Source organism: Periplaneta americana, chromosome 1, assembly GCF_040183065.1.
Source record: "Periplaneta americana isolate PAMFEO1 chromosome 1, P.americana_PAMFEO1_priV1, whole genome shotgun sequence".
NCBI lineage: Eukaryota > Metazoa > Arthropoda > Insecta > Blattodea > Blattidae > Periplaneta > Periplaneta americana.
This window is the reverse complement of record NC_091117.1, coordinates 185278868-185305189: the sequence shown is the minus strand read 5'-3', so window position 1 is coordinate 185305189 and position 26322 is coordinate 185278868. Positions and strand designations below refer to the sequence as shown.

General features: G+C 36.0%; 1 protein-coding gene across 1 annotated transcript in view; it reads right to left on the bottom strand.

Moving 5' to 3' along the window:
- Window positions 1–2196: 2196 nt before the first annotated feature.
- Window positions 2197–26322, bottom strand: part of LOC138705118 (matrix metalloproteinase-2-like) — a 672465-nt gene continuing 648339 nt past the window's right edge. Inside the window, exons 7-11 of the mRNA XM_069833774.1 lie at window positions 17879–18192; window positions 16335–16476; window positions 8641–8800; window positions 6584–6687; window positions 2197–3663 (exon numbers count right to left, since the gene is read on the bottom strand). Of these exons, the coding sequence (XP_069689875.1) occupies window positions 3389–3663; window positions 6584–6687; window positions 8641–8800; window positions 16335–16476; window positions 17879–18192 (995 nt within the window). The 3' untranslated portion in view covers window positions 2197–3388. The remainder of the gene's footprint in view (window positions 3664–6583; window positions 6688–8640; window positions 8801–16334; window positions 16477–17878; window positions 18193–26322) is intronic.

Sequence of the window (26322 nt, the reverse complement as noted above, 5' to 3'; positions counted from 1 at the left end):
GAAGGCTTATGAAATAGTGTTGTAGTAATAGGAGATAATCACGAGAAAGTAACTGAGAAGACGATCAGGAGTTATTAAATGATTGGGACGAAAGTGACAAGAGATGATAAAAAAAAGATTTAAGGCAATGGGAAGGAAAATAATATCCCGGACTATTAGGGTAGAACGACTGACGAGACGGCGTGAAATAACAGATAGCTGAGAACATTTTAATAGGGACATAGCTGAAAGGACAATCAGAACTGAAATAATTTGATCAGAGAAAAATTAATGAAGAAACAAGTGTAGGTGAAATGAAGGGAAGAAAAAAAAAGATTGACGAGATTAATAATAGGCCTAGTAAACTGATTGAAGGGACGATCAAGAGGAAAATTAGATGATGGACGAGACTATGAAACGGAAAATGAATCATGAGACGGTTAGGAGAACGGAAAGGTGGGCGTGTATCATTCTGTAGGGACTCAATCGCGTCAATACAAACATTTCTTAAAATGTTTAAACTAACACCAAAATCTGTTCCCATAACTCTGAGTTTTATTGTGCATGGAAGAAATAGCGGATGACTCACTGCTAGAAAGATATTAAAATATTTGTAAATATAAAAAATGATCTCTTTTTTCTGGATACGCATATTTAGACTGAAGCATACTCGAAGCATAATAGTATTTATTAAGCACAAGTTATACAACTTTCAGACTTATTTTTATTTGTTCTGGACACCTGGCTTAGGATCTCGCAGAGTGACGGTGATTATGGAATATTGGTGGAATGACAATGATGAGGGGAAATGGGAGAATTCCGATAAAAAACCCTCGCGCCCACTTTGTTCACCATCCAGACGGGGATCGAACCCGGGGCACCACGGTGCAAGGCAGAGAGACTAATCACTCGGCCACAGGTTATTGAATGCTTGAAAAAGTGTCTCCATATATAAAACAGAATATCACAGCACTAGTTTAGACAACTCTCAGCTATGCACATAACACAGAAGAGCACAGCACAAGCTTAGACAAGATACTGAATTTCGGCATTGTTTTTGCAGCGTAGGGAGTTCAGATTTTTACAGTAGAACCGGTCCCCAGCCCATTAGGGTGGCAGGAGGGTGAGTAAGTTTTCAGTAAGAAGAAGGGAAAGTGTGTGACCTTGAGAACCATAAATGCTTGTGGACGACTATAGTGATTTATTATACTGAAGTTGGGCACAAGTGGAACAAGAACTGAAACGTTTTTTCCTCGTTCATTTTTATAACTGTCAATGAAAAACATTTTCATTCTCATGACCATTTACTCCCCTGGGCGCTGTTACCGTAATGCTATTTGTCACGTGACAGTCACATGGCCAAGAAAGTTTAATTTAACATGCTGAGATGGGAGTGTGCCACACAGCCATGGCACCTGGAATGTGATTCATGGTCCATTGCCAGTATCCACTAAGCAAGCAGAGAAGTACAGAGCGTTCGCCTACGGGTGGGGCCAGGAAAGCGCCCTGCCTGCCTGCAGTGTCGCTTATGGGAATCGTCTATCCGTAAGCTTCTGCTTTCTATACTAATAGCATGCACATAAGAATTTTTCTACGTTGTACTAACCTTGTTATAGGCGATGTTGGAAGTGAATTAATAAATGAGAATTCACAATACTTTGTAAAATCCAATCACAAAACAGAACTCGTTTTTCATCGTCTCTAGGCCGTAATTCATGCACGATACTCTCTCTGTAGAGTTTTAATATTAAAAGTTTAGCAGCAGTAATGAGTGATGTTTTTGAAACACTAACTTCCTGTGAAACACGTCTTACAGATTTTTTTAGGAGAGCGTGTAAATGATGCACTGGTTTCACCAGTTTTTTCTTCCTTCAATACTCTTGGATTTCGCGTAGGAATTGCAGGATTTAGCGACCCTGTTGTCCTTAGTTTGTTATCAGGACGTCTAATGGTTTCTCTACCCGGAATTGTAGTACCCGGATATTTCACTCCAAATTGCCTACGCACCTCTCTACAAGACTCTCTTTTCACATGTGCTTCATACATCATAAAAACTCTCTGTTCAAGCGTGAATTTTGAGTTTTGCATTGTTAGCAAATTTTACACACACTCTGAATATTTAAGCAACTGTGTCAAGAAACTGCACTGTACGTGTTAACATTGCAAAGCTGGCTCACAACTGATAACTTGTCGACCTCGATTGTCGAGCGTTTCTCAACAACTGCGCGCACAAAGCGGTGTACCAGCACATGCCGCTTTCCTGGCCCCACCCGTAGGCGAACGCTCTGTAGCTCTGATTAAATGAAGGATGGAGATATAGAGAAAAAAAAGATACGAGAAAAGAGTAATATTCCTATATCCAGCGCTTTACGTAACTACATTTTCATTATTATGGAATCACAGCAATCGACAAAGCAAAGGCAGATTATGAGTTTGAATTATTAAACAGACGACACAACTTCACAAATAACTTTCAACAACGTGACAACAATATTTGCATTCAATATTACAGAATAGTAACTGATAGGAATCGAGAATAAGATTCGCCTTCATTAACAGGAAGGTAAATTCATGATGCACCCCAATATGTGCAATATGAGGCAGTTAGTCATAAGGAGCAAACTTTTTCTTAACGAAAAGTTCACTGCTTTTACTCTGATAGATCTCTCACATTACTTTTCTTGTCCACTCATCGCACATTTACGTCACTGAGAAGTAACAGAACTGATATATTATTGTGCTAAAAATGGTGTCTCATTACTACAGAAAACTGTTTAGGATGATGGCTACAAGACATGGTTGTGTTCACACATTTTTAACAGCATACCTCAAAATTCAACCTCTTTCAAATTTGGTGACTCTGACCAGTGTACATGGGTGATTTTTCCAACCTATTTTCAAGTTGTGAAATATAATTTTATTAGATAAGCAGCATTTATTATAAAAATATAGAGAATCCTGTTTATTCCAGCTCACACAGAATTGTGTTCACTAAAGCTAATTAAATTCATAACTAAGAAAGAGCCATCAACAAAAGAAATTTTTCCCAGAAAAACATGCAACAGAAGTCTTACAAAGCACCCCGATATGTGTTTAAGGGTCAATATTTATAGTGAGATATCTGAGTAGTGAATTTCATATCGTAGACCCCAGACGAAACAGTTTGAAACGATGAACTTGTAACAATTGAAAAACTGGAACTTTTTTTTTATAAAATTTGATCTATTATTGTGTGGATTAAGGACAATTCTATCAAATATTCTATAGCACAGAGATATAAACATTCCAAATATTAAACTACAACCAATTCACTGCTGTTCACCGACGTGTATCAGAATTTTTCCTTTTTAGATGTGGCTTCAGGCTCAATCAGTAATATTAAATACGATTTTATATTATTTTCACTCCACTAAAATTGACAGCTTGGTGTGACCATATAATGCAATGCTACCACAAAGAATAACGTCACCGTGTATGGAGTAACTATGCTGGATTCTGATGATGGTGGCTGAACATCCAGTTCTTCTTTTGGCGGAAGTTTGTGGTCTCGCTCTATAGGACTCTCTAGTTCACGTGGACAGCCCATCCAGAAGGGAGCGGACAGTGTTTGTTTCTCATTCTCTACCCGCATTCTCAAGTCGTTGAATTTCCAGAAACCTTTTCCTTTGAAGAAATATGTCTTTCCTAAACACAGAAAGAAAAAAAAACAATAAGAAAGGAGACCAATAACAGGTAATTCAAGAATTTACATAGCACTTGCGAATCTACTGGTATTCTAGGTATTGCAAATTAATGAGAAAAAATTCCTATTGCTGGGAGATTTCATGCCTAAAATGGACGGATTTTAGGAGAAATACTTCGAGATGTAGTGTTTATTAAATGCACACTTCTTCAATTTCTTGTTGTTACAATGGCTGCGTTCAGCCGGGACAGCGCTGGGGTAGCGATTCATTTTTGCTGAGTTACAGCAGCTGTTAGTGGCTGAACGACCAGACTGCAAAATGTCCGCTGTGTTTACAAACAAACACGCCATTGTTCTGTCTACTCCGGCACTACTGGTTGATGTCTACCCCCTCCACTTTCGCTGGCTAGCAGCAGGCTTGGCAGCGAAAAAAATTTTGCTACGAAACATGGCGGCCACTATTTCAGTGCTGTCGGCCAGCAAGGCGTTCAGTGCTGTCGCTATTTCAGTGCTGCCACAGCACTGGCCCAGCTGAACGCAACCAATGAATCCCAGCAAACACTTCCGGTGTTTCTGATAGCCAACCAGTTGCTAGGATTTAGCAGATGAAAAAAAACATAGAAACTAATCAGTCAGGTACAATAACATCATTATTTAAAATGCTTACATAATAAAGTCGTTATTTATTAAATTAAATAACTTAATTAATCAGCGATTTATTTTTTTATATTATAGTTTTTTTGCAATATCGACCCTTGCTTTACCTTGCTTCAATAAGTAATCACTATTATTATTGCATCAATAACTACCGAATAATAATAATAATAATAATAATAATAATAATAATAATAATAATAATAATAATAATAATAATAATAATAATAATAATATATTTTCAGTATTATACAACATCAATAGTCTTTTGTTAATTCTTACAGACAGACAGATTTATTCGTTCCATAATATTCTTACATTTGCTTTATAGCATAGAATAAAGAACATGTCCAATTCTTACGTTTAAATATAAATGCAATACATATAAAATGCAACTATGAAATATGTACATAATTAATACCTTAATAACTAATATTTTATACAATGCAATATGTTTACCATTTAATAATATTAAAATATTTACACAGTACTGTGAAATGTCAAGAATTCATCTACAGAATAGAAAGTGTGAGATATTAAGTAATTTTTTAGTTTTACCTTAAATAATGCAGGGTTTTGGCTATGATTCTTAATGTCTTCAGGAAGACTATTGAACATTTTTATCGCCATGTAACGTACTCCCCTTTGATAGCATGATAAATTTTATGATGGCGTATGAAAATCATTCTTTCTGCGGGTATTTATACTATGTATGGCTGAGTTAATTGGAAAATTTTCTTTATTACATAAGAGGAAATTTATTATAGAGTATATGTATTGATTTGTTAAGATTAGAATATCTAATTTTTTTTTAAATAATCTACATGATTCTCTAGCCTTTGCTCCAACTATTATTCGAATGGCTCTTTTTTGTAAAGGTTAGAATCTCTAATTTTTTTTTAATAATCTACATGATTCTCTAGCCTTTGCTCCAACTATTATTCGAATGGCTCTTTTTTGTAATAAGAATATATTTTTACTATCCGCAGAATTTCCCCAAAATATTATTCTGTAGGACATAATGGAATGAAAATAGGTAAAATATATTGTCTTTAAGATACTGCTGTTTAGGAATTGTTGTAACGATCTAATTGCGAAGCATGCTGAGCTAAGTTTGGGGGTTATTTCTTTAATACGATTCTTCCAATTTATTGTATTATTAATATGCAAACCAAGAAATTTGGTTGTTGATGTTTCTAGTAGAGGTATATTGTTGATAGTTGTGTCCAATGTTTCTAGATTAAATTTGAAGTGGTTTTAAATTGGATTATGTTAGTTTTATTAATGTTTAATGTTTTATATAACTGCAATGCAGTTTGGAGATACAAATATATATTTTTGGAGTATTCCAACAAAAAAGATTGAATACTACTGATCTATTCTATTAGAGATAACATAATCTTTCAATTAATTAACTGAACCGTAGAAATGTATTTAACTGAAACATTAATACTAGAAGAAATCGAAGCTAATTTGTGTAGTATTATAATTTACGTTTTTCCTTATACTGAGTGTTCAGTTCAAAACGTGTCATGGCTTGCTGTATGTCGTCATGTGGCTAGCCGATGAGCCTAGAGAATTCAATCTTCCTGCACTTCCGCAGAGGCATATTACCTAAATGCGAGAGAAGTTGCCTAGCAAGTACGGCGTTCATTCTGAAGATTACTTACCGATACGTGCTGTAACGCCAGTAGTGGCTAGATGTGAACTGTTTGGAAACACGTACTGAAGTGAGTTTTTTTTCTTACTGTCGGGATATGGGGAGAGGGTTAAGACAATTACTTACGTATTTGTTGACATTAACTTAGACGGTCAACATGGACATGGAGCATTTTGATTTGTGTTGTGGAATGTTGCCGTACGCAATCGATGATAACAAATACCCTGCGTACGACTTGCCCGCGCAAAACTCAGTTCGAAAGAGGTTAGGCCTATGGTAGCACACAGACTTTACAGACCGCCATCTGTTGCTACGACATTCAAGTTATACCGTACATGTTCTCAAGTTCAGATTGAATGCCTTGATTAATAGGCAACTTCTCTGACATAAAAGCTGAAACTCGCTTCAAATCGCTGACTCACAACAGTGACGTCATGACACACTTTGAAATAAACTCCCAGTATAACTACACAATTTTTCAGCTAAAAACTAAATTTAATAAATTTCTCCCATTTCATATCTTTGTAAAATAAAGCGAACAGATACAATGCGAAATTTAATGCCACATATTAAAAATGATATAAATCAAACAAGCATTTATTACTTACCATCTTTCCACTGAAAGACAGTGTCTATGTCGTAACCCACTCCACTCCACATCGACATGTCTCTTGGATAGTCTAGCTCCACTTTTCCCACATCTTCATCGAACCTGAAAAGAAAATGTTTATATTATAAAATTAGTAATTTAACGTACTGAAGTTATGTTTCTGAATTCTCTAATCAACAATTAAGTAGGCCAAATGAACTAATCCTGAAAATCTCAAGCTGTACAATACGAATTATCAAGCAAAACTGTTGATTGTTCCGAAATTTGCAAGTTATTTTAAATACCTATTTATTAAATCTACTACCGGTACTGTAATCTCTTTCCAGCTTCTTCCATTTAGGTTTTTTTTTTTATTATGTATGATCACTGTTCACCTACCATTATCTTGAAGAAGTATCATTGGCTGTATCTGTATTTTCTCCTCTTTCCAAATCTCAGATCCTACATTGTCGCTTTATACGCAAATCTATGAGTAAAATCATTCAGTCCCACCATTTGTCTTAATTTCGATTTTTTATCTAGGCCTACATTCCTGTATTCTTCATGCCAGTCCACATTTTCTGGCTCTATGTTGGTAATGTTACCACTCAATGCACTATGTAAAAATAAATCTCTTCCATTTTCGGCTGACATACTTTTAGTATTTTACCGAGGTCAGATTCCATACGAAAATACGTGACCACATAACCCACACAGCGTAACTAATTCAGGATTATTTTTTCTTTTCAGTACTTGAGAATAAATAGTAGTAAAACAAGCTCAGTATAGGAGAACATATAACTGTAAATACTGTGACAGCAGGGCATGTAGTATTATGCTTATTGTAATGGAACATGCTATACCGGAATAATGTACCCATAGAATGTATTTTCCTGTTTGTGATTATGTATTCAGTCTTTTTTTTATTATATATATATTTTTTTATTATTATTATTATTATTATTATTATTATTATTATTATTATTATTATTATTTTTAAGTTAATACTGATTGTGTATATGTATTCAATCTCTCTTTTTTACTTTATTATTATTATTATTATTATTATTATTATTATTAATATTTGTATACCAGTATGTATTTTTCTGTATGTGATTTGATCCTGGTTGAATGGAAGAGAAGGCCTGATGGCCTTAATTCTGCCAGGGAAAATAAAAAACTATTATTATTATTATTATTATTATTATTATTATTATTATTATTATTATTATTATCATTATCATTATCATCATCATCATCATCATCATCACCACAATTGGCCTGACTATGATCCAACAGACATTGGTTTATTTCGTCTTCAAATTTCGAAATTAAAGAGTGACGAATACAATACAAATGTCTAGAAATTAGTCTAGAAATTATTAGAAATAGATAACTCTTACGAAGTGTTTTACAAAATAGTGTTACAACAGTTTCAGAGTTTATGAATCTAAGGCAGTAGAATTTAATGTACCGGTAACAGTGCTACTAAATGTAAATCAATTATTTATCTTATTCAAAATTTATAATAGAAAACCTTTCCAAAACAGTAAATTGTAATGTTCAGTTTATGCAAGTTCTTATTCAGGATAAATCTCTGCTCTGTGTGCCTTTCCTCTCTCAGCAGTGACAAAAGCACGATTACAGAAGAAAAATATTGGTCGCATATAGATGCCTTTTTAAATTGTGGATTGTAATATAAAAATTAAAGCTTACAGTACCGGTACTCATATTGTAGGAAGTCGTCACAAGAGAAGAGGCAGCAGAGCCAACGAAAGAGACCCACCACAGAAATTATACATTTACTCATTATACAAACGTTGTGAACACAAGGAATTGAATTAGCAACTTTCACTGAAATCATTTATACTTCTAGGTAGACAATAATAGGGAACAGACGCTGTATACTACAATGTCTTTAATTATAAAGTATGGTTCAAATAGAATTTTATCAATATTTCTATTTAATCCGAATGGATCAGCTTTCCATAAATAAAATACTGTATGTATAAATATAAAAAAGAGTTGCACTTGCGTGAACCAAGTAACTTTCTCACTTGCGATATGTATACTTACTTCCAGTACATTGTTCCACTGAAGAAGTAGGTTTTTCCATTGTGACCCCATACCATGGCGCCATCTATTTTGCCTAGAGACTCTGGGAGACCAAGGTGTGTAAGAGACTTTGGATAGCCTCTTTCTAATTCGTTTCCATTATAAAGGTAATATTTCTTACCTAAAAACAAAGAAGGTATTATTAAATTACCATTAGAAAGCTAGGTTTCTTAAGTCAACAACTCAGTTCACAAAGTGCAGTCGTAGAGAATGGTTGTGTAGTAAGCAGCATATGCAAGTAGGTTAGCGTGTGAAGAAGGTATGGGCGACGACCTAAATTCTTACAGGGCGCGAATCGGGTGCTTCAATGCAAGGCAGTGTTGCAGATGTTCAAAAGGTGATAATGTAATAGTGTAGGATAGAATCAACATATTTGTGGCAGCGGCTGTTTTATCAATTCTACTGATTATTGGAAATGTGGAGTTAAACCCTGGTCCTGGAGATACAGAAGGAAGAGTCTACAGTGATGAAGTGTTTCAAAGAGAATGGGTAAACTATATGAAAGAAACGAGAGAAGACAGACTGAAGGCAAGTGTTCTACTAAACAAAGTAGCAAGTGATATAGATACATTAGTAAACAGGTACACTGAAGTGGAAAAGAAGTTAAAGGAGGTTATCCAAGAGCAGGCGGTGTTAAAATCGATAGTTAAAAAATGGGAAAATGATAGCAGAATTAATAACATTGTAATTTATGGTGTTGAAGAGTGCAATCATGAAAAAGGGATTGATACTGGTTACGTGGTGTTAGAATTATTAACTAAGTATTTCAGTCTAAACTTGGACATAAGTGCGATAAATAACGCGTATAGAGTAGGTAAGGGAAATAAAAGACCAATTATTGTGAAATTGAACAGTTACTTTATCAAAGAACACATCATTGCCAATACGCGTCAACTCAAAGGCACAAATATATTCATAGAAAATGACTTTGCAAAAGAAATTAGAGAGAAACGAAAGAAGTTAATTCCAATATTAAAAGAAGCTCGAGGTAAAGGATTTAGGGCAACTTTAGTAAAAGATAAAATGAAGATAAACGGAAACATAGTTAACATAGAGTCCTTAAATAATCAAAACATTGAGGATTTATTCAGTTGCGGTAACAAGAACAGAAATAAGGAAATAGAGACTTGTGGAAATAGAGCATCATCTACACCTCACGTAAACAGAAGAAGTGCATCACGAAACAGGAAGTCTAGAAGCGCAGAGAGGACTGATAAGAATAGTAACCCATCAAGTGGGCAGAAGAAATCAGAAATAACAAATAGAAGAATTGATGAGCTTACGGGAGTGAATGATATTAGAGCATACCTAAGTAAACTAGAGAACACTGTTTTCACAGATCCCTTTAGAAGAAAGAAGAGTGAAGAAGGACAACCTAGTATGGAAGAAGATGCAGGAACCAGTGAAGATGCTGTTTGGGGAGCTGAGGCACAGACTGAGAGAACAACCAGTGAGGGTAGGCTGAGGCACGCAAGTGAAAACTCAACAAGGAGAAGCGATTGTGGATCAACCGGCAAAGTCAGCGATCAATTTATGAGAATGCCACATGCCGTTGGTAGTCCGGAGTGCGCGAGAGGAAGTGCTACAGTATGGAGGAACTGTGCGTTACCGACCGATGGAGTAGAAGAAGGTGACGAACAGTTATTAAGAGGTAAATTAACAAATAGAAACTCTATCAGAAATGAAATAGAATCAATCAAAACTATAGATACTGAACGAAACTACCTACTAAGAGATAGGCATCAGCTAAGACTAAATTTTCCTAAAATTAGAAACACTTATTATTAATTAAATTAGATAAGCAGACAGGTTTTGTAAATAAGATAGAATTACGTCAAAGTTTTAAAATAATAAAAATTGAAAATAGAGAATTTAGGTAGTTATTAATGTATTCCGATAGCTATATTACTCGTATTTAGTAAAGGTTCAGAAGATAATTTTGACTTTATAAATTGCTTTACTAATATGTTTTAATTTCAACAATACTGCATTTATAATACATTTAGTAGGCATTATAATAGTAATAAATTGATAATGAGTACATGAGACACAATTATGAAACTAAATTGAGGTTGATTATGTAAGCAACTTGGCAAGTTTGTGTTTAAGCTGGTATGTGATAGTCTTCATTGAAGTTACGCAAACGTTTCTGCTGACAAGGAAATATTGTAAGAAATAAAGATTAACCTACATATAGAATGTATCGAGTCAGCTAATTTAGGTTCATGACTTACATTATGTCGACATCTGATCACATTTTTTTTTTTTTTTTTGGAATAATAAGTTATTATGTAATGTAAGACCTAAATAATACAATTAAATTGTGAAAAGGAGCAGATAAATAAGGTTTAATGTCTTAATGGTTATCATTATTGGTTTAAACATGCACTAAAACCAGACGTATGTGCAAGTTTGAACCAATAAATTATTGAGATTTGCGTTAAAATAATGAGTCTAGGAAATTGTATATTTAGTATGTAGAACTACATTTGTTTATAGATCTTTTGTTATACTATTAAGTTTTGTACTTGTGAACTATATCAATAAATCAATCAATCAAAATCAATCAAAGTCAACAACTGAAGAAATTCTTCCATATGTCACTGAAGTGTGTGAATACAAGAGCCAAATGAAAGTTTGCTGAGAGAAACAAATTTAGCAACTATCTGCTTATCACATAAATGGACTTCTACAAATAGCTGCCAGAATATCATGACTACAAAGAATATCCAATGGCAAAACGAAAAAATTAATTAGTTCGGAATATGTTAACGTAATTAATTAACACGTAAAAGCATATATACTGTATATTTTTTATTCCGAAGTGATACAGTGTTAAAAGTTGTGTAATCAAGATGTATAAAATTAATATCACTGGGGAACAATTTTGAACATATTTTTTATTGACTTCGATTTTTCAGCGGATTTTGACTAAAATAGGCATGCTGATTTCGAAACTGCAGTCAGTTTTCTTCTATCACGTCAGGTTTTTTCCTCTATCGCTTACCTTCAAGTGATTATATGCTGATTTTGAAACTGCTGTTAGTTTTGTTCTATCACATCAGGTTTTATCTCCAAGCAATTTACTGTATCCGCAATGGAGGAGAGCACTAGTGCACTATTGACCGATAACAGGAGATGGAGGTAGGAAGACCTTGTAGAGCAGCAAGTCCACAGGCAGTTACACGCAGAGCGAACATCATGCATTTGTAGAGCAAGCCTATTTTGCATATTTCAAAGTTGAAATTGGTGACCAGAGTAAGTCATGGGCACTTCATTACATGTGCAAGCAGTGTGTGGAGGGTTTACGAATGTGGACAAAAGGAACATGTGATAATATACGAGGCGCATCCAGAAAGTAAGTTTCCCTATTTTAAAAAAAAAAAGAACACACACTTTCAGGAAAACATTTATTGGCAACAGGTACAGCAATGTTTCAGCTATTTTTCAACATAGCCACCATCAGAATTGAGACACTTGTATCGTGGGATCAACTTTTGTATCTCTCTATCGTAGAACTCTGCCACCTGTGAATGGAACCAGCGTGTGACAGACGTCTTCAGCTCTTCGTCGTTGCCAAAACGCTCACCGGAGGACAGGGATTTCTTGAGGTGCAAGAAAACGTGAAAATCGCTGAGAGCAAGATCAGGACTATAGGGTGGATGATCAAACAACTCCCAGCCAAATTCCGTCAAAACAGCTGCTGTGCGCAGAGCCGTATGTGGACGAGCATTGTAATGGAGGAGCACAATACCTGCAGTAAGCATTCCACGCCTCTTGTTTTGAATGGCACGTCACAATATATGCAGTGTTTCACAGTAACGGTCAGTGTTCACTGTTTCACCTCTTGGAAGGAAGTCAATGAGCAGAATGCCCTTCCTGTCCCAGAACACCTTGCACATCACTTTCCATACCGACAGCGTCTGTTTGAATTTTGTCCTGACCAGAGATCCACTATGCCGCCAATGCATTGACTGCTGCTTGGTTTCCGGGGTGAAGTCTCATCGCCCATGATGATCCTGTCGAGGAACTCGTCGCCGTCATCGTGATACCATTGCAGAAATGTCAGTGCTGCTCCTAAACGTTGCATTTTGTGTTCGGGTGTCAGGTTTTTCGGCACCGACCTGGCACACACTTTTTTGAACAGCAGGTGCTTAGTAACAATCTCATGCAACAAGGATCGCGATATCTGCGGAAAATTGCTGCTCAGCTCCATAATCGCGAAGCGACGGTTCTCCATGATGCACTGCCACACCAGCTCAACACGATCATCATTGATGAGGGACGGTCGCCCACTGCGCTCTTCATCATGGACACTCTGACGACCTTCGAAAAACTGCCTACATCAGCGACGCACCATCTGCTTACTCATGATGTTCGGCCCATAGACCTGACAGAGCTGCCGATGAATTTCAATTGGTGCAATGCTTTGTGCATTAAAGAACTTTATCACCGACCGAACCTCGCAGGCGGCGGGAGAAGGAATAAGAGCTTCCATTTCGGATCACTGCTGCCACGCTACTGGCACCAGGCAGGACCTGTCCGGCTGGCATATGATTGATACGTCACAGATCTGTTACGCATGCGCAATTGACACGACTAACTACGTTTACTTTTAAGGGGGAAAAAATCGGGAAACTTACTTTCTGGATGCGCCTCGTACCATTTGGAATACCAATGATTTCGCGAGAGGCAAGAGATCATTCAGATGATTACGTGGGGTGTAACTTTAATAGTGGCAACACTGCTGTAAAAACGAAATGAGATGGAGTTAATTGTTGTCACTTCTACCACATGTTAATCTATGTCTCCCCTCTTCCCCCTAAAAGGACTCTTCCGTCCGACTCACAGCGCATGCGCTGTGGAGAGTTAAAGTTAGTCTCCTGTTAGTTACAGCACAGTTAAAGCACAGTGTTTCAGTCATTTTTTAGCATAATTTGAGACTAGCGTTGCAAAGAAAGCGCCCACATGTTTTGCAGAACCCTCCCATTATTTTGCAGGATACCGTAACGCAGGGGCGCACACATCACAGCTTGTAGCTGATTTGTACTGTCGCTGGGAGTGGGAATTGCTTTTCCATCCACCACATTCACCGGACTTAAGCTCCTGTGATTATGACTTAATCCCAAAGATGAAGGCACCACTTCGTGACGTTCGATTCCGGACTGTTCCCGATATTCTGCAGGCAATAGGGTGGTTCATCAGAAACATCAACAGAACAGGGGCTGCTACAGGGATAGTACGACTTCCACATCGCTGGCAACGAGTTGTAGACAATGCTGGTTACCACACTGAAGGACTGTAGAAGTTTTACAGATGTATCACTTATATATTCGTAATAAATAAATAGTTGCCATAATTAAAGTTACAACCTGTGTATTATTTTTGCACTGTGAAAACATCAGGGTACAACAAGAAAAACAAATGTAACATGGAGTATTCTAGTATACCATCAGCAGTACGCCCAGTGCCTCATTCAGCTGAAATCCCAGAGCTGGTTTTCGTTACACTACCCTCTTTTGAAGAACATAGTGAACATGGTGATGAAGTAGGCTAACTGACAACAGTGCTAGCGATTTTGTCATTGAAGATGACTCTGTTCGTAGGGAGTAGGGATCTCATTCGTCTCAGTTCTGGTTTCCAATGAATTGTCCAGGTGTCCTGACAAACTTCATCCAGGATGAAAATTGTCCTGGTTTTTCATTTTTATCGATTTTAAGTTTGCCGCTATATGTAATGTGAACATGGAAAACATTAATTATATTGATTGTTATTCAGTCGAGTGAGATCAATGATGCCAACAGTACATTGCTAGAACTTGAGATTGTCACTCCTGCACTTCTCCATTCATTCACTGCAGGCTGTGGTATCGAACAGCCTCAATAGTTGAATGTTACTGTTTGGCGTTGATCTATATTCATTTCGCGGTGGTGTGTTGGCAAGACCTTGTTATGTGGATGGGAGAAGAAAAAACTTCCATTACATTTGCCATCCCTCTGATTGTGGTTCTGGCTTTATGTACATCCATTATCAGGCAGTAGATCTCATTTAATGATATGTGTCAGAGGAAGAACAATTGTTTGTATATGGCTGGAGTCTGATTATGTAATATGTTACTAGTCAGTGGTGTATGTAATAGAGGGGGAAAGGAGTGGCCATCCTGCCCCATTATCTCCTGGCTTGGTTTCCTCATGAGTGATGCCTTATTGGTGTCACTGATTGATTTCAATTACTTCCAGATTGGAGGAACAGCATTATCGACAAAATCAAAAATCATTATTAATCAACACCAAACAACCCAACGTATAATATATTGACATTTATAATAAAACCATAGGCCTATAAACTTGAAAAATATTCAAATAATTACGTGACACAAACCATGATACATACGTTTCTAAATGGTGGAAATATATATATTATTGTGAAATAGAAATAGGAATATAATAAATGTACCGTAATTACTGTAATTTTGCAACTCTTCACATTCATAATACTTTTTATCTTAATTTTATATTTTATTATTTTTTTCACTTTTAAATCATGTCATTTTATTATCTAGACTTGCATTTATATATGTGTGTGTGTGTGAATCAATGTATTTTGTAATCTATACGTGTATTTTAAGTAAGTGACAATCAAGACAGTCATATATGAATGTCAATGTGTATCACAGCAATGTTGGTTTTTTAATATGTCTCATTTTGCATGCCACTAAATATGTTTTGTATTTGTAGATATTATGTAGAGAGCACTGATATTGCCAAAATATGTACTTCGTATCTGATGATGTTGGCGTAGACCAACGAAAACGTTCATACGTCCTTTAAATATGTAATGTAAAGGTGTAGCACCTTAAACATATGCTGTGAAGTCAGTGACTGAAATAAATACTTTTAAGATGTCACTTATGAGGTTCAAACCAGTCTCTTGACAGTTGACTAAACAACAAACAACAATTTGTCGTTATGGATGTAAACTATTTTAGTGAAATAAAAAAAATGAAATAAGCTCTGTGACACGAACTTGGAAGTTAGGAAAGATCGGAATTTCAAACACTGATAATACAAGTACCGGTACCGGTAGTTATAGATTGGGTTCATGTAGAGACTATAGGCCTACATATATTAAGAGGAGCACAAATAAAATTAATACCTCCTACAGATTAATGCCTAGGACGCACTAGGACAGTGTAGTGTCTAACAGTGCATGTAAGTTCAATACCAGTATGGAAAACCTTGAAAAACATCTGCTGACGACACTACAGATGTGACCTTTTGTTCACTGGAGAGTGTTAACGGACATTCACCAAAAGGTTGCCAAAAGACAAAAATTAAGGCAGCAAAGTTTACATTCGATAACTGCAATACTGCGCACTCTAGATCCATGAATGCTACTACTTTTGCTATACATGAAAAAAAAATAATAGGCTAATCTAATTTCTATACTTCTATATACCAGTAATTCTAACCAAAAAAACTCATGAGACCACAGAAGTAATTAGATATGAAGTACGGTACTTTTGAATGTTTATTAACAGTTATTCCACATCAGAAAATGTATTAGCAATTATTCAACATTAAAAAAACCATTCCAAGACTTAAAAAAAAAATACATTTGAGAAGTTCGAAAGAAGTTCAACATTGCACACTCACCAATAAAAAACACTATCTTTTTGTCTCCTCTCTCATACACAGCATCTATATGTGTGTAATTTTTAGGGAGATCATTCCACATTCTGTGTGTTTCTGCTGGATATCCTGCATACAACCCATTGTCTCCAATCCTCCATATGTACTGAAAAAACATGAAAAAGTTCACTTGTTTTACCTTAAAATTGAAATTATAACATTTTAATTCAAGAGTTGAAAGAAGAATAAGTTAATCTAATTTAAACACACTAACACAAAGAACGAAATTACATTCATATAAATCATCATACAGATGAATCTATAAAAACTTGACAAAAATGACGCATAGATATATTGGCATATTCAAAGACCACCAAACATGGCTTAATTAGATCCTACAATTAGATATGAATGGAGTGTTCACCAGCCTAAAGAAGTTCACCAAGAAAAGAAAGACATTTATGAAGCAACTATCGAGTACTTTAAAGAAAAATACCGTCTCAAACACATAGATGTGATTGGTCTTTTTATCAGGGCTCGTGGTGTTATTCCAAAATTCCTTAATACTTTTAGGAAACAATTTGGTTTACCTACATTCAGTGTAATCCGAATCTCACCGGTCCGGTGGCATCAGTGACGTCACGTTGCAGCGTAATAAGGAACAAAACTGCTGGAAGGATCGATGGCTGTCATGGCGACTGTATATGTTGTTGTCTGTGCTACGCTAGCAGCAAAATTTTGCGAAATTTTCGTACTGCCATCTCGTTCAAAGAAAAGATAGCATAAACAACTTATTTCTTGAACCAGTAGTAATAACGGGTCCGTTGACATGTTCGCTCATAAGCCATTAACATATTGTTTTTACGTTGTGCTCATTAAAACAATACAGCAGAACTAAAGCAGAACACACCGCCATGACACAACAGTGCACGATGTCATTTGTCTGCTAATTCCCGCCCTATACAAGAACCAATCAGATTGACTGATGGCGGCTGATGGAGATTGCCACCACCTCTGCAAGCTGATGGCACCGGTGCGACACCGGTGGAGCATCAGTGACTCCATCGGTGAAATTCGGAACACCGTGATGCAATCAGATTGCTCAGCACTGAGATTCGGAATACGCTCATTGTTAATAGACGACACTGTCACAACAATTTTGAAAAAATCTTGTCAAATTTTAAATAATCATTTACACTCTTAAGATATCTTTTAATTAGATTTAATACCACATAGACAGAATGAAGAAAGATATCCTAAGCAAATAATGCAGTACAAACCAAAAGAAAGGCAATGGGCTGAAGATGGAACAGGTCTAATGACCTAATCCATAATTGAAGATGATGGTAATTGTAATAACAGGCGACAGTTCACCAGCACTTGTTTCATAACTGTAAAAAGAATTTTCCCTCCACTGTCCAAAAGAGATAAGGTCTACTAGTACTCCATTTAAGGGACGGGATGTAAATTATTCTTAAATGTAATAACAGGATTCAGAAAGTAATATTTTAGGAGAAGAAAAAGAAATTCCAACTTTTTTTTTAAACTATAGTCAAACTACAACTCACCCTTCCCTTGAAGATAAACACTTCTCTACGAATAACAGAGATGGCATCGTAACTCGTATCACATGTGTCTGGCTTGTCAGCTTTCTCGTGCTTTTTATGTGGTTTTCTGGTTGGCTTATGACGTGGTGGGTGTACAGAAGGTGCTTCCGTAGTTGTGGTAGTGGTAGTGGTAGTTGTAGGTGGAGTGTATCTTCGTGTAGGAGGAGGTGGAGGAGGTATTCTAGGTGGTGGTCTAGAAGGATACACTGGTGGTCTTACTGGATGGTATGGATCTGGATAACTGGGAATTCTCTCTGGTTCTCTTTGTCTTGCACCTGAAAATGAAAAAGAAATACCAAATAAATAAAAGAAAATATGACTAGTACTTAGTGTATATTGTAACTCTTTCGTACGAATTGTACAACGAAATTTGTCACAAATGAGAATATAAAGAAATAGTTCATAAATATAATTATGAAATGCTTTCACAAATCTACGCGATAACTTATTCAGTCGACAGGTAAAAGTACGAATGTAGAAAGAAGAGCAAAACTGGAAACTCTTTCACAAAGTGATGTTTATATTGCACTCCAAAATAGTTTTGAGAACTACTTAACTCAATAAAAAAGAATGGTTAATATTATTGACTAAACTATGAACAAACACAGTGGGAGCGCAGTAGCGTGGCAGTTAAGGCATTGCACTGCAAGCCAGAAGGTCGCGGGTTCTACTCCCGATGGAATAAGGGATTTTCTGCATTAATGTAAACCTTTTGCTCTCATAATGAGCCTGGAGTTCACTCGAACTCATAGGCAAAGGTAGCTAGCACATAGGATAGATATACCTCACTCTAATCGATACCGATTGTCTAGTAAGATGAAAGCCTTTAATATCTGCAATCCTTAGACCCTTCCGAGATCGCTAATGGGATAGCTTTGCTTTTATGATCAACGTACTGTTAATCTAACTCTAAATAAGGAAGGAAGAAAACCTCATATGACAAGAGTAGGGTCCGGATTTTTAGGTCGAATATATTTTCGTTCTAAGTTTCTTGAATATTTAAAACAGACTACATAGGGTATTATCATAGTTTTTTTTTATAGCATAGCGTTTGGCAATAATACCTAGGACATAATTCAATTTGATTCATCATTTGCCGTTACCTAGTTACAGTACAGGTACTACTGTAGATTCATAATATGTATGCCTACATTTTGGTTTCAACTATATAGAACAGGCCTGCACAAACAGCGCTCGACAAGCGCGCGCACTCCTTTGGAGCGAGAGAGCGGTGTTTACCGCTCGCGGAAACGGAGAGGAAGATATGTCAGAATGACATAAACTTGCTATAGGGAAACAACCACTCACTTATCTAGTGGAGTGCAGTGTGTAGGCCTATTCTCAGTAACTGTTTCACGTTGCTTAACATTTACCATTTAACGATTTACAGCTCGAACTTATTGATCTTCAATGTGACCTAAGGGAAGATCGTTTGAAAAATACTACTAGCCTGGTTGAGTTTTACAAGACTAAACATTAGCAATAATATCCACGACTACACAAGCTGGCTGTGAAAATGATTAATATGTTTGGCTCAACATTTATATTTGTGAGCAACTGTTTTCTATAATCAACTTTAATAAAGACAGACATCGAACATCTGTAACTGATGTTTCATTACTATCAGTAGGCTACTGTTCCTTTCAGCTGCCAACAGCATAAAACCTCATTTTGATGTACTGATAAATAAAAATATAACAAAATGATATTGTACATTTAAGTAGCTATAGAATTTCTACTACTTCTGTAAAATAAATATTTCTTTATTAATTAATAACAGTCCAAGATAGTTTTGCAAACACTGAACGGGAATTCATTTCATAAGCACTCGTAATAGTACTTCCTTTTGTGTATATTTTGTACGAGATCCACCCCTTCTTCCAGTCCATCCTTATACAGAGCGCAGCTAATATCTGCATTCCGCTCATGAGCTGTGAGCCGGCTCGGAGAGCGCAAACCTTGTGCAGGCCTGATATAGAAGAATCGGCTTCATAGTGCGAAAACATGGCTTAAAAGTACTTAGATTTAATTGCTTTTGTTATGCCAGACAAAAGATTCTCTTCCATCCTTCAAGAGATGGCAACGATGAATTCTGCTACATTGCATTAACAGTAAAGTTTAAACTCTGTAGCAAGAATGCATTATTACACAGATGTGTGCGTGTGTTAATGCGTGCGCGTTTGTGGAAGAGCACGCATTGTCTGTATGTGTGTGTATTTTTTATTTCTTAATTATTTAGGTCATCTTACAAGAAAACTGTCCCAGGTCGTGCAGCTTAAATTTAATGAAAATGCATATTTAAGCTAATTTTCGTTCGTTAAGAAACGTGGTGACAGTGTTTCGTTTCGCTTTTTATTTGCGAGACATTAATCAAGCAAGCTTAATGGGTAAAGTGGAATTTCATAGACACCTATTTTCAAATGAGATATTTCAGTTCTGTGGCAGGCAAAATGATATGTCATTTCTTACAGTTTTTCAGGAGCTAGCATTTGAAGTTTGAACAACCATATAAAATCGTAGGAATCATGTTTCATAACAACGGGTTAAAGGGAAGTATAATATAGATATGCACGTCATCTTTTGCCACAATAAAGATACTATCAGGATGCGCAACATACTGGTATTGGTAAATCTCATTTTCGCCAAAAAATTGACATATCACCTTTTGCCTTGGAACCGTAAAGTTCCTCTATACTGGAACATTTAGAAAACAAGATAATAATAATAATAATAATAATAATAATAATAATAATAATAATAATGCATATAGAGTGTTAGTTGGGAGACCAGAGGGAAAAAGACCTTTGGGGAGGTCGAGACGTAGATGGGAGGATAATATTAAAATGGATTTGAGGGAGGTGGAATATGATGATAGAGACTGGATTAATCTTGCACAGGATAGGGACCAATGGTGGCTTATGTGAGGGCGGCAATGAATTTATTATTATTATTATTATTATTATTATTATTATTATATCATTATTATTATATATAATAACTATTATTATTATTATTATTATTATTATTATTATTATTATTATTATTATTACGGCGGCCGGGTAGCTCAGTTGGTAGAGCAGCTGGCTATGGACTGAAAGGTCCGGGGTTCGATCCCAGGTGGTGACAGGATTTTTTTCTCGTTGCCAAACTTTCAGAATGGCCCCGAGGTTCACTCAGCCTCCTATAAAATTGAGTACCGGGTCTTTCCCGGGGGTAAAAGGCGGTCAGAGCATGGTGCTGACCACACCACCTCATTCTAGTGCCGAGGTCATAGAAAGCATGGGCCTCTACCTCCATGCCCCCCAAGTGCCTTCATGGCATGTTACAGGGATCCTTTTACCTTTATTATTATTTTTATTATTATTATTATTATTATTATTATTATTATTATTATTATTATTATTATTATTAATCCCACATTAGTCGCCTCCCTACTGTTTGCTAAAATTATGTAAGAAAAGATCTATTAATTATGCTTAATTATTATTAAAAGCAACAATTCGTGAAATCTTTCAAGATTGCATTGTGAGTAAGGCTGTGGTAACAGGTATCCTATATTGAATACTTTGTCTCACTTTTATCTTTTGGATAAGCTTTGAAATAAGGATATAAAAGTAGTTCTTAGTCTCTAGATGAACTTAAAGGAACATCAGGGAATAAACCACTTCAAGAACATTATTGCATTTCCAGGAACATATTCTGAAGATGGGAGGCATGCATACAACCCATCACTATGAAAGACAGCATCCATGCCGCAGATGGCAGTCAGTGCCATTTGGGGACAGGTGGGGAATTTTCCTAACTTTGGGCATTATGACTGGCAACGTTTCTCAAAAGACAAAATGGTCTAATAAATCCAATACTGCGAATGTGAAAATGGTAGTGGCATCAACGTTTGTATTAGTAATGGCAGTGATCATTTCTGAAAAATGTGAAAGAGCAACAATGAAAATAACGACATTAAAATGTGTGTTATGTAGAAAATTCATCAATCTAATTAACATTCGTCATTTCATTAATTGAACAGTAAATAAACATTGGAGACACATTACACAAAAATTGTTAGTTACTCGTAACAATTAAAACTTATTATTTAAAGCAACAGCATTCTCTGAACACCACTTGAGGCTCACTAAGAACATTATTACATAACCATATGTTCCTGACCTTTCAGAGAAATTATACATCTGAATTAATTATGCTCATTAATTTTTATAATGTCACCAAGGAAAAGGACCTGTTAAGGCCATATCATAAAAAAACATAATTCTCATGAAGACATACTTATGGCTTTTAGAGAACCCGGAGGTTCACTGCTGGCCTCACATAAGCCCTGTCCTGAGCAAGATTAATCCAGTCTCTACCGTCATATCCCACCTCCCTCAAATCCATTTTAATATTATCCTCCCATCTACGTCTCAGTCTTTCCAAAGGTCCTTTTCCCTCCGACCTCCCAACTAACACTCTATATGCATTTCTGGATTCACCCATATGTGCTGCATGCCCTGCCTATCTCAAAAGTCTGGACTTTATGTTCCTAATTATGTCAGGTGTAACTTTCTCCATTCTCCTGTACTTCATCTCTCTTAGCCCCAAATATTGTTCTAAGCACCTTATTCTCAAACACCCTTAACCTCTGTTCCTCTCTCAAAGTGAGAGTACAAGTATTACAACCATACAAAACAACCAATAACATAATTGTTTTATAAATTCTAACTTTCAACTTTTTTTGAGAACGGACTGGATGACAAAAACTTTTCAACCAAATAATAACAGGGATTTCCCATATTTATTCTGCATTTAATTTCCTCCCGAACAGCATATTTCGAATAACCAATCATAGAATACGAAACTTTTAACATTGATGAGGTAAACTAAGAATTACTAAAACTATCCATTACCATACTTAGAATTAAATGTCACCTCAGATCGAAAGTTGTTAATTTTTTCACTTTGTTACAAATGAAGAAAAATCCAATGTTTTGGAGCAACGTATCTTAAGAGAAGGCATGGAAATATCTGTGTTACTAAGATCTGTTCTCCAGGATTAGAGGTTAAATGCATTGTGGAATTATATATGTCTAGATTTAAGGTGGAGAGTGACTGTAGAAAGAAGTTGTCATTGTTTACCATCCAGAATTGTAGATGATGTTCTTTTCTTGAGAATCAAGAAACTGCGACGAAAACAGGAAGAAAACAAAGAAATAAAAAAAAGAGGCACTGTATTTAGATATCAGTTCCAAGCAATGGCGTCACCAAGTCGTAATGGAACTCAATACCGGCCATTTTATAGACCACGATATGGAACATCCTTCTTACAGCCCAGATTTAGCCCTCTCCGATTTTTATTTGTTTGGGCCACTGAAGAAATATCTTAGAGGAAGAAGATTTCTGAATTATGCAACGATACAGCGTTTGGTTGGAACATCAAGGGCCCTATTTCTACAGAGAGGGAATCTTTAAAGTTGTGCAACAATGGATAAGTGTAATTTCTGCATACGTTACTGGTAGGCTTATACATAAAACCCTTAGCAAAACAGGGAACCTTACTTAATGATCAACCTTCGTATGATACAGTGCCACAAATCCTAATGTTTATGACTATGTTGAACACCATGGAAGTCTCACTAAACTATGATCTCATTCTATTATAATATGCAATATGCATGGAAACGTGATGGGAGAAATCATTATCCTTCTCTTTTTTCCTTGTAGCACGCTTCACAGTGAATTTAACCCGGGCTATGGTAATGAAGACAGTGACATTTGAAATAATTATGGCAAAATGAATCTGAGGTCCAATGCCGAAAGTTACCCAAGAATTCTGCTTCAGTTGGTTGAAAGAAAACCTCGGAAAAGTCTCATATAATGTAACTTGCTCCAAATAGGATTTGAACCCAGGACCTTTAATTTTACAGTCAAACATGCTAACCATTACTCCACAATGGGTGGACACTATTAGGCCTACATCTGTTTCAATACCATAGTGGTTAGCAAATAAAGAGAATACGTATGAGGAGGTCCGTTCCAAACTGCATTAAGTCCTCTGATGTAATTTTTTCAGGAGAGAAGAAAACTGTTTATATGCCAACTAAGGGAGGTAAAATAAAATACTAAAATTATTAGTTACTGAAAGAACTTAATTTATCAGAATCAATTATATTTGAAATCACTTTTACATCAGACTGTCCTGAAATTCAGAAAATATCATGGACATAATACAGTTTGACATGAACATAAAAAAAGGAAAAAAAAAAATTCTTCCTCAATATTTGTAAAAATTCAACCAAAGAAATTGTGTAAGTAATAGGTAACACTCCTTGATTTACTCCTGTGTAATATTGTATCACAAAGATATAATGTTCATTAATGTTAACGATCTTGATGAGCTTTCTTTTTTGTTGAGAAAATTCTTTTCATGACTCTTACGTATACTGTTATTGCAAGTTATCTTGAACCTTCTGAGCGGTGACAGAGGGGCAGAGGGAAGGAAGCGCGTAACGTGGGTGGAGCCAACTGAGTTCTTTGCGCATGCTCCACAGCATAATCTATTGTCAAGAAATATAGCACTATTTCCTTCACTGCGTACCAGTAGTGTTAACATGGAGCAGCAACCACAGGGTAGTAATTATGGTGAAATCACACCACCGCGGAGAAAAAGTAACGCTGTTATCCATACCCGAGAAAGAGAAATTATCGCAAATATAATAAAATTAAGCATTGCGAGGAGGAAAAATTAAACAAATATTTGCTGGAACCTCTTGCTAAGGAATATGAGAGAATGGCTAAATACTCTGGCAAAAGTATTAGGTATGTAATGTTTAGAAATTATTGCTATAATAGTTATGTACAATAGTGTGTGTATTGAGAGCGACATAATGAATTACTGTTGCAAGTTATTATTTTCTTATAGTTCTACTAAACATATTATTTCATTCCAGAATTAGACTTGTGTAAAGTTGAAGTGGACGACTTCGATCAACATGTTATTCGGATATAATCGAAGATTTCTATCGTGTCCAGACAGTAGTACCTACGATTAAGAAGATAATTCCGAATGGATGATGCCATTGGCGAAATAATTAATTTTGGAACAAGCGATGATGGCAGCAATGATAGGGATATGGATTGTGTATAATTGTAAATTAATGTAAATTCAAATAATAAGCCTGTAAAATATTGTTATAAGAATATGTACATATTAGCTGAAGGTGTAAGTCATCCAGGCCTATATAATGTATAGAAGTAGCTGTAGTAACTCCTCCATTGCCGGTCCCCAGCTCGGATGAGAGAGGAGGAATGTACACACGATTATATTTAAATACTTACTTATTACAGGTTAATTAAAACTTGCTATGAAACTATGTTCTCCTCTCAAAACCGGAGTATCGAGAGAAGATGATGTCTGTATTGAACCAAGTTCTTTTACAGTGGAGAGCCGTAAGGTAAAAGAACCAACGTTTTTTGAAAAGAGTCACATTACCGGAGGGAGGGGCATCCTTGCCGTGTCATTACGTTGATGAGTACACGCTGTACTGAGCAGTTCCAAAGACAGACTTAGGGGATGTGAGGTTCAAGATAACTTGCAATGACAGTATCATGGTCGGGAATTCGACAACAGTGGAACCGACCTTCTCTAGCATGGTGTTTCGAACTGTGTTAAATCAGGATCTTTCTCAATGTTTCCGCAGATTGAAACAAGAATACCCTATTGTACATTACATGATTATTGTAGAAAACAGTTTTTTAATGAAAATAAATCTCCTAAACACCTATTAATTATTAAAAAATATAGTAAAAGTATTATACTGAAGTTAATTTTGTTCCTGTCGTCTTCTTCACTCTTTTCCTGCTTTCTCTGCTATTCTGACCTATAGACACTTCTCTCTCCATTTTCACAGATACCGGTAGCATATGCACAACTGGACTGTAGGGACACTGAATTGATATAAAGGTCGACAATATGTCAATACTGTAAATTGGCGCTAGTTTGAATCAGTTCAGGAACTTGACACGCAACCTTACAATAAAAAATATTAATTGGTTTTGGACAGAATACAGTTTGACGTGGACAAAGACGTGGACATAATACGGTTTGCCACGAATACCTAGTTTCATGCATTCTTTTCAAAGGGATTGAATACAGTTAAGACCCAAACAGACTTCACAGCACGCTAGAACATGTTCAGAACTATATGAAATCATATAAAACTCAATTTCATCCGTGGATGGACTTAATATGGTTTGGAACGGACCTCTTCATATGTAATTTATTTACAAGTGGTGTGGATGGATTCTGTTTGCTCGGTATTCTAATCAAATGACTAATATTCAATGCAAGAAAACAACTGTTAAGGCATAATCATGCAGTATTTAGCTTCTGTGCAAAAATTTATTTGTAGTAT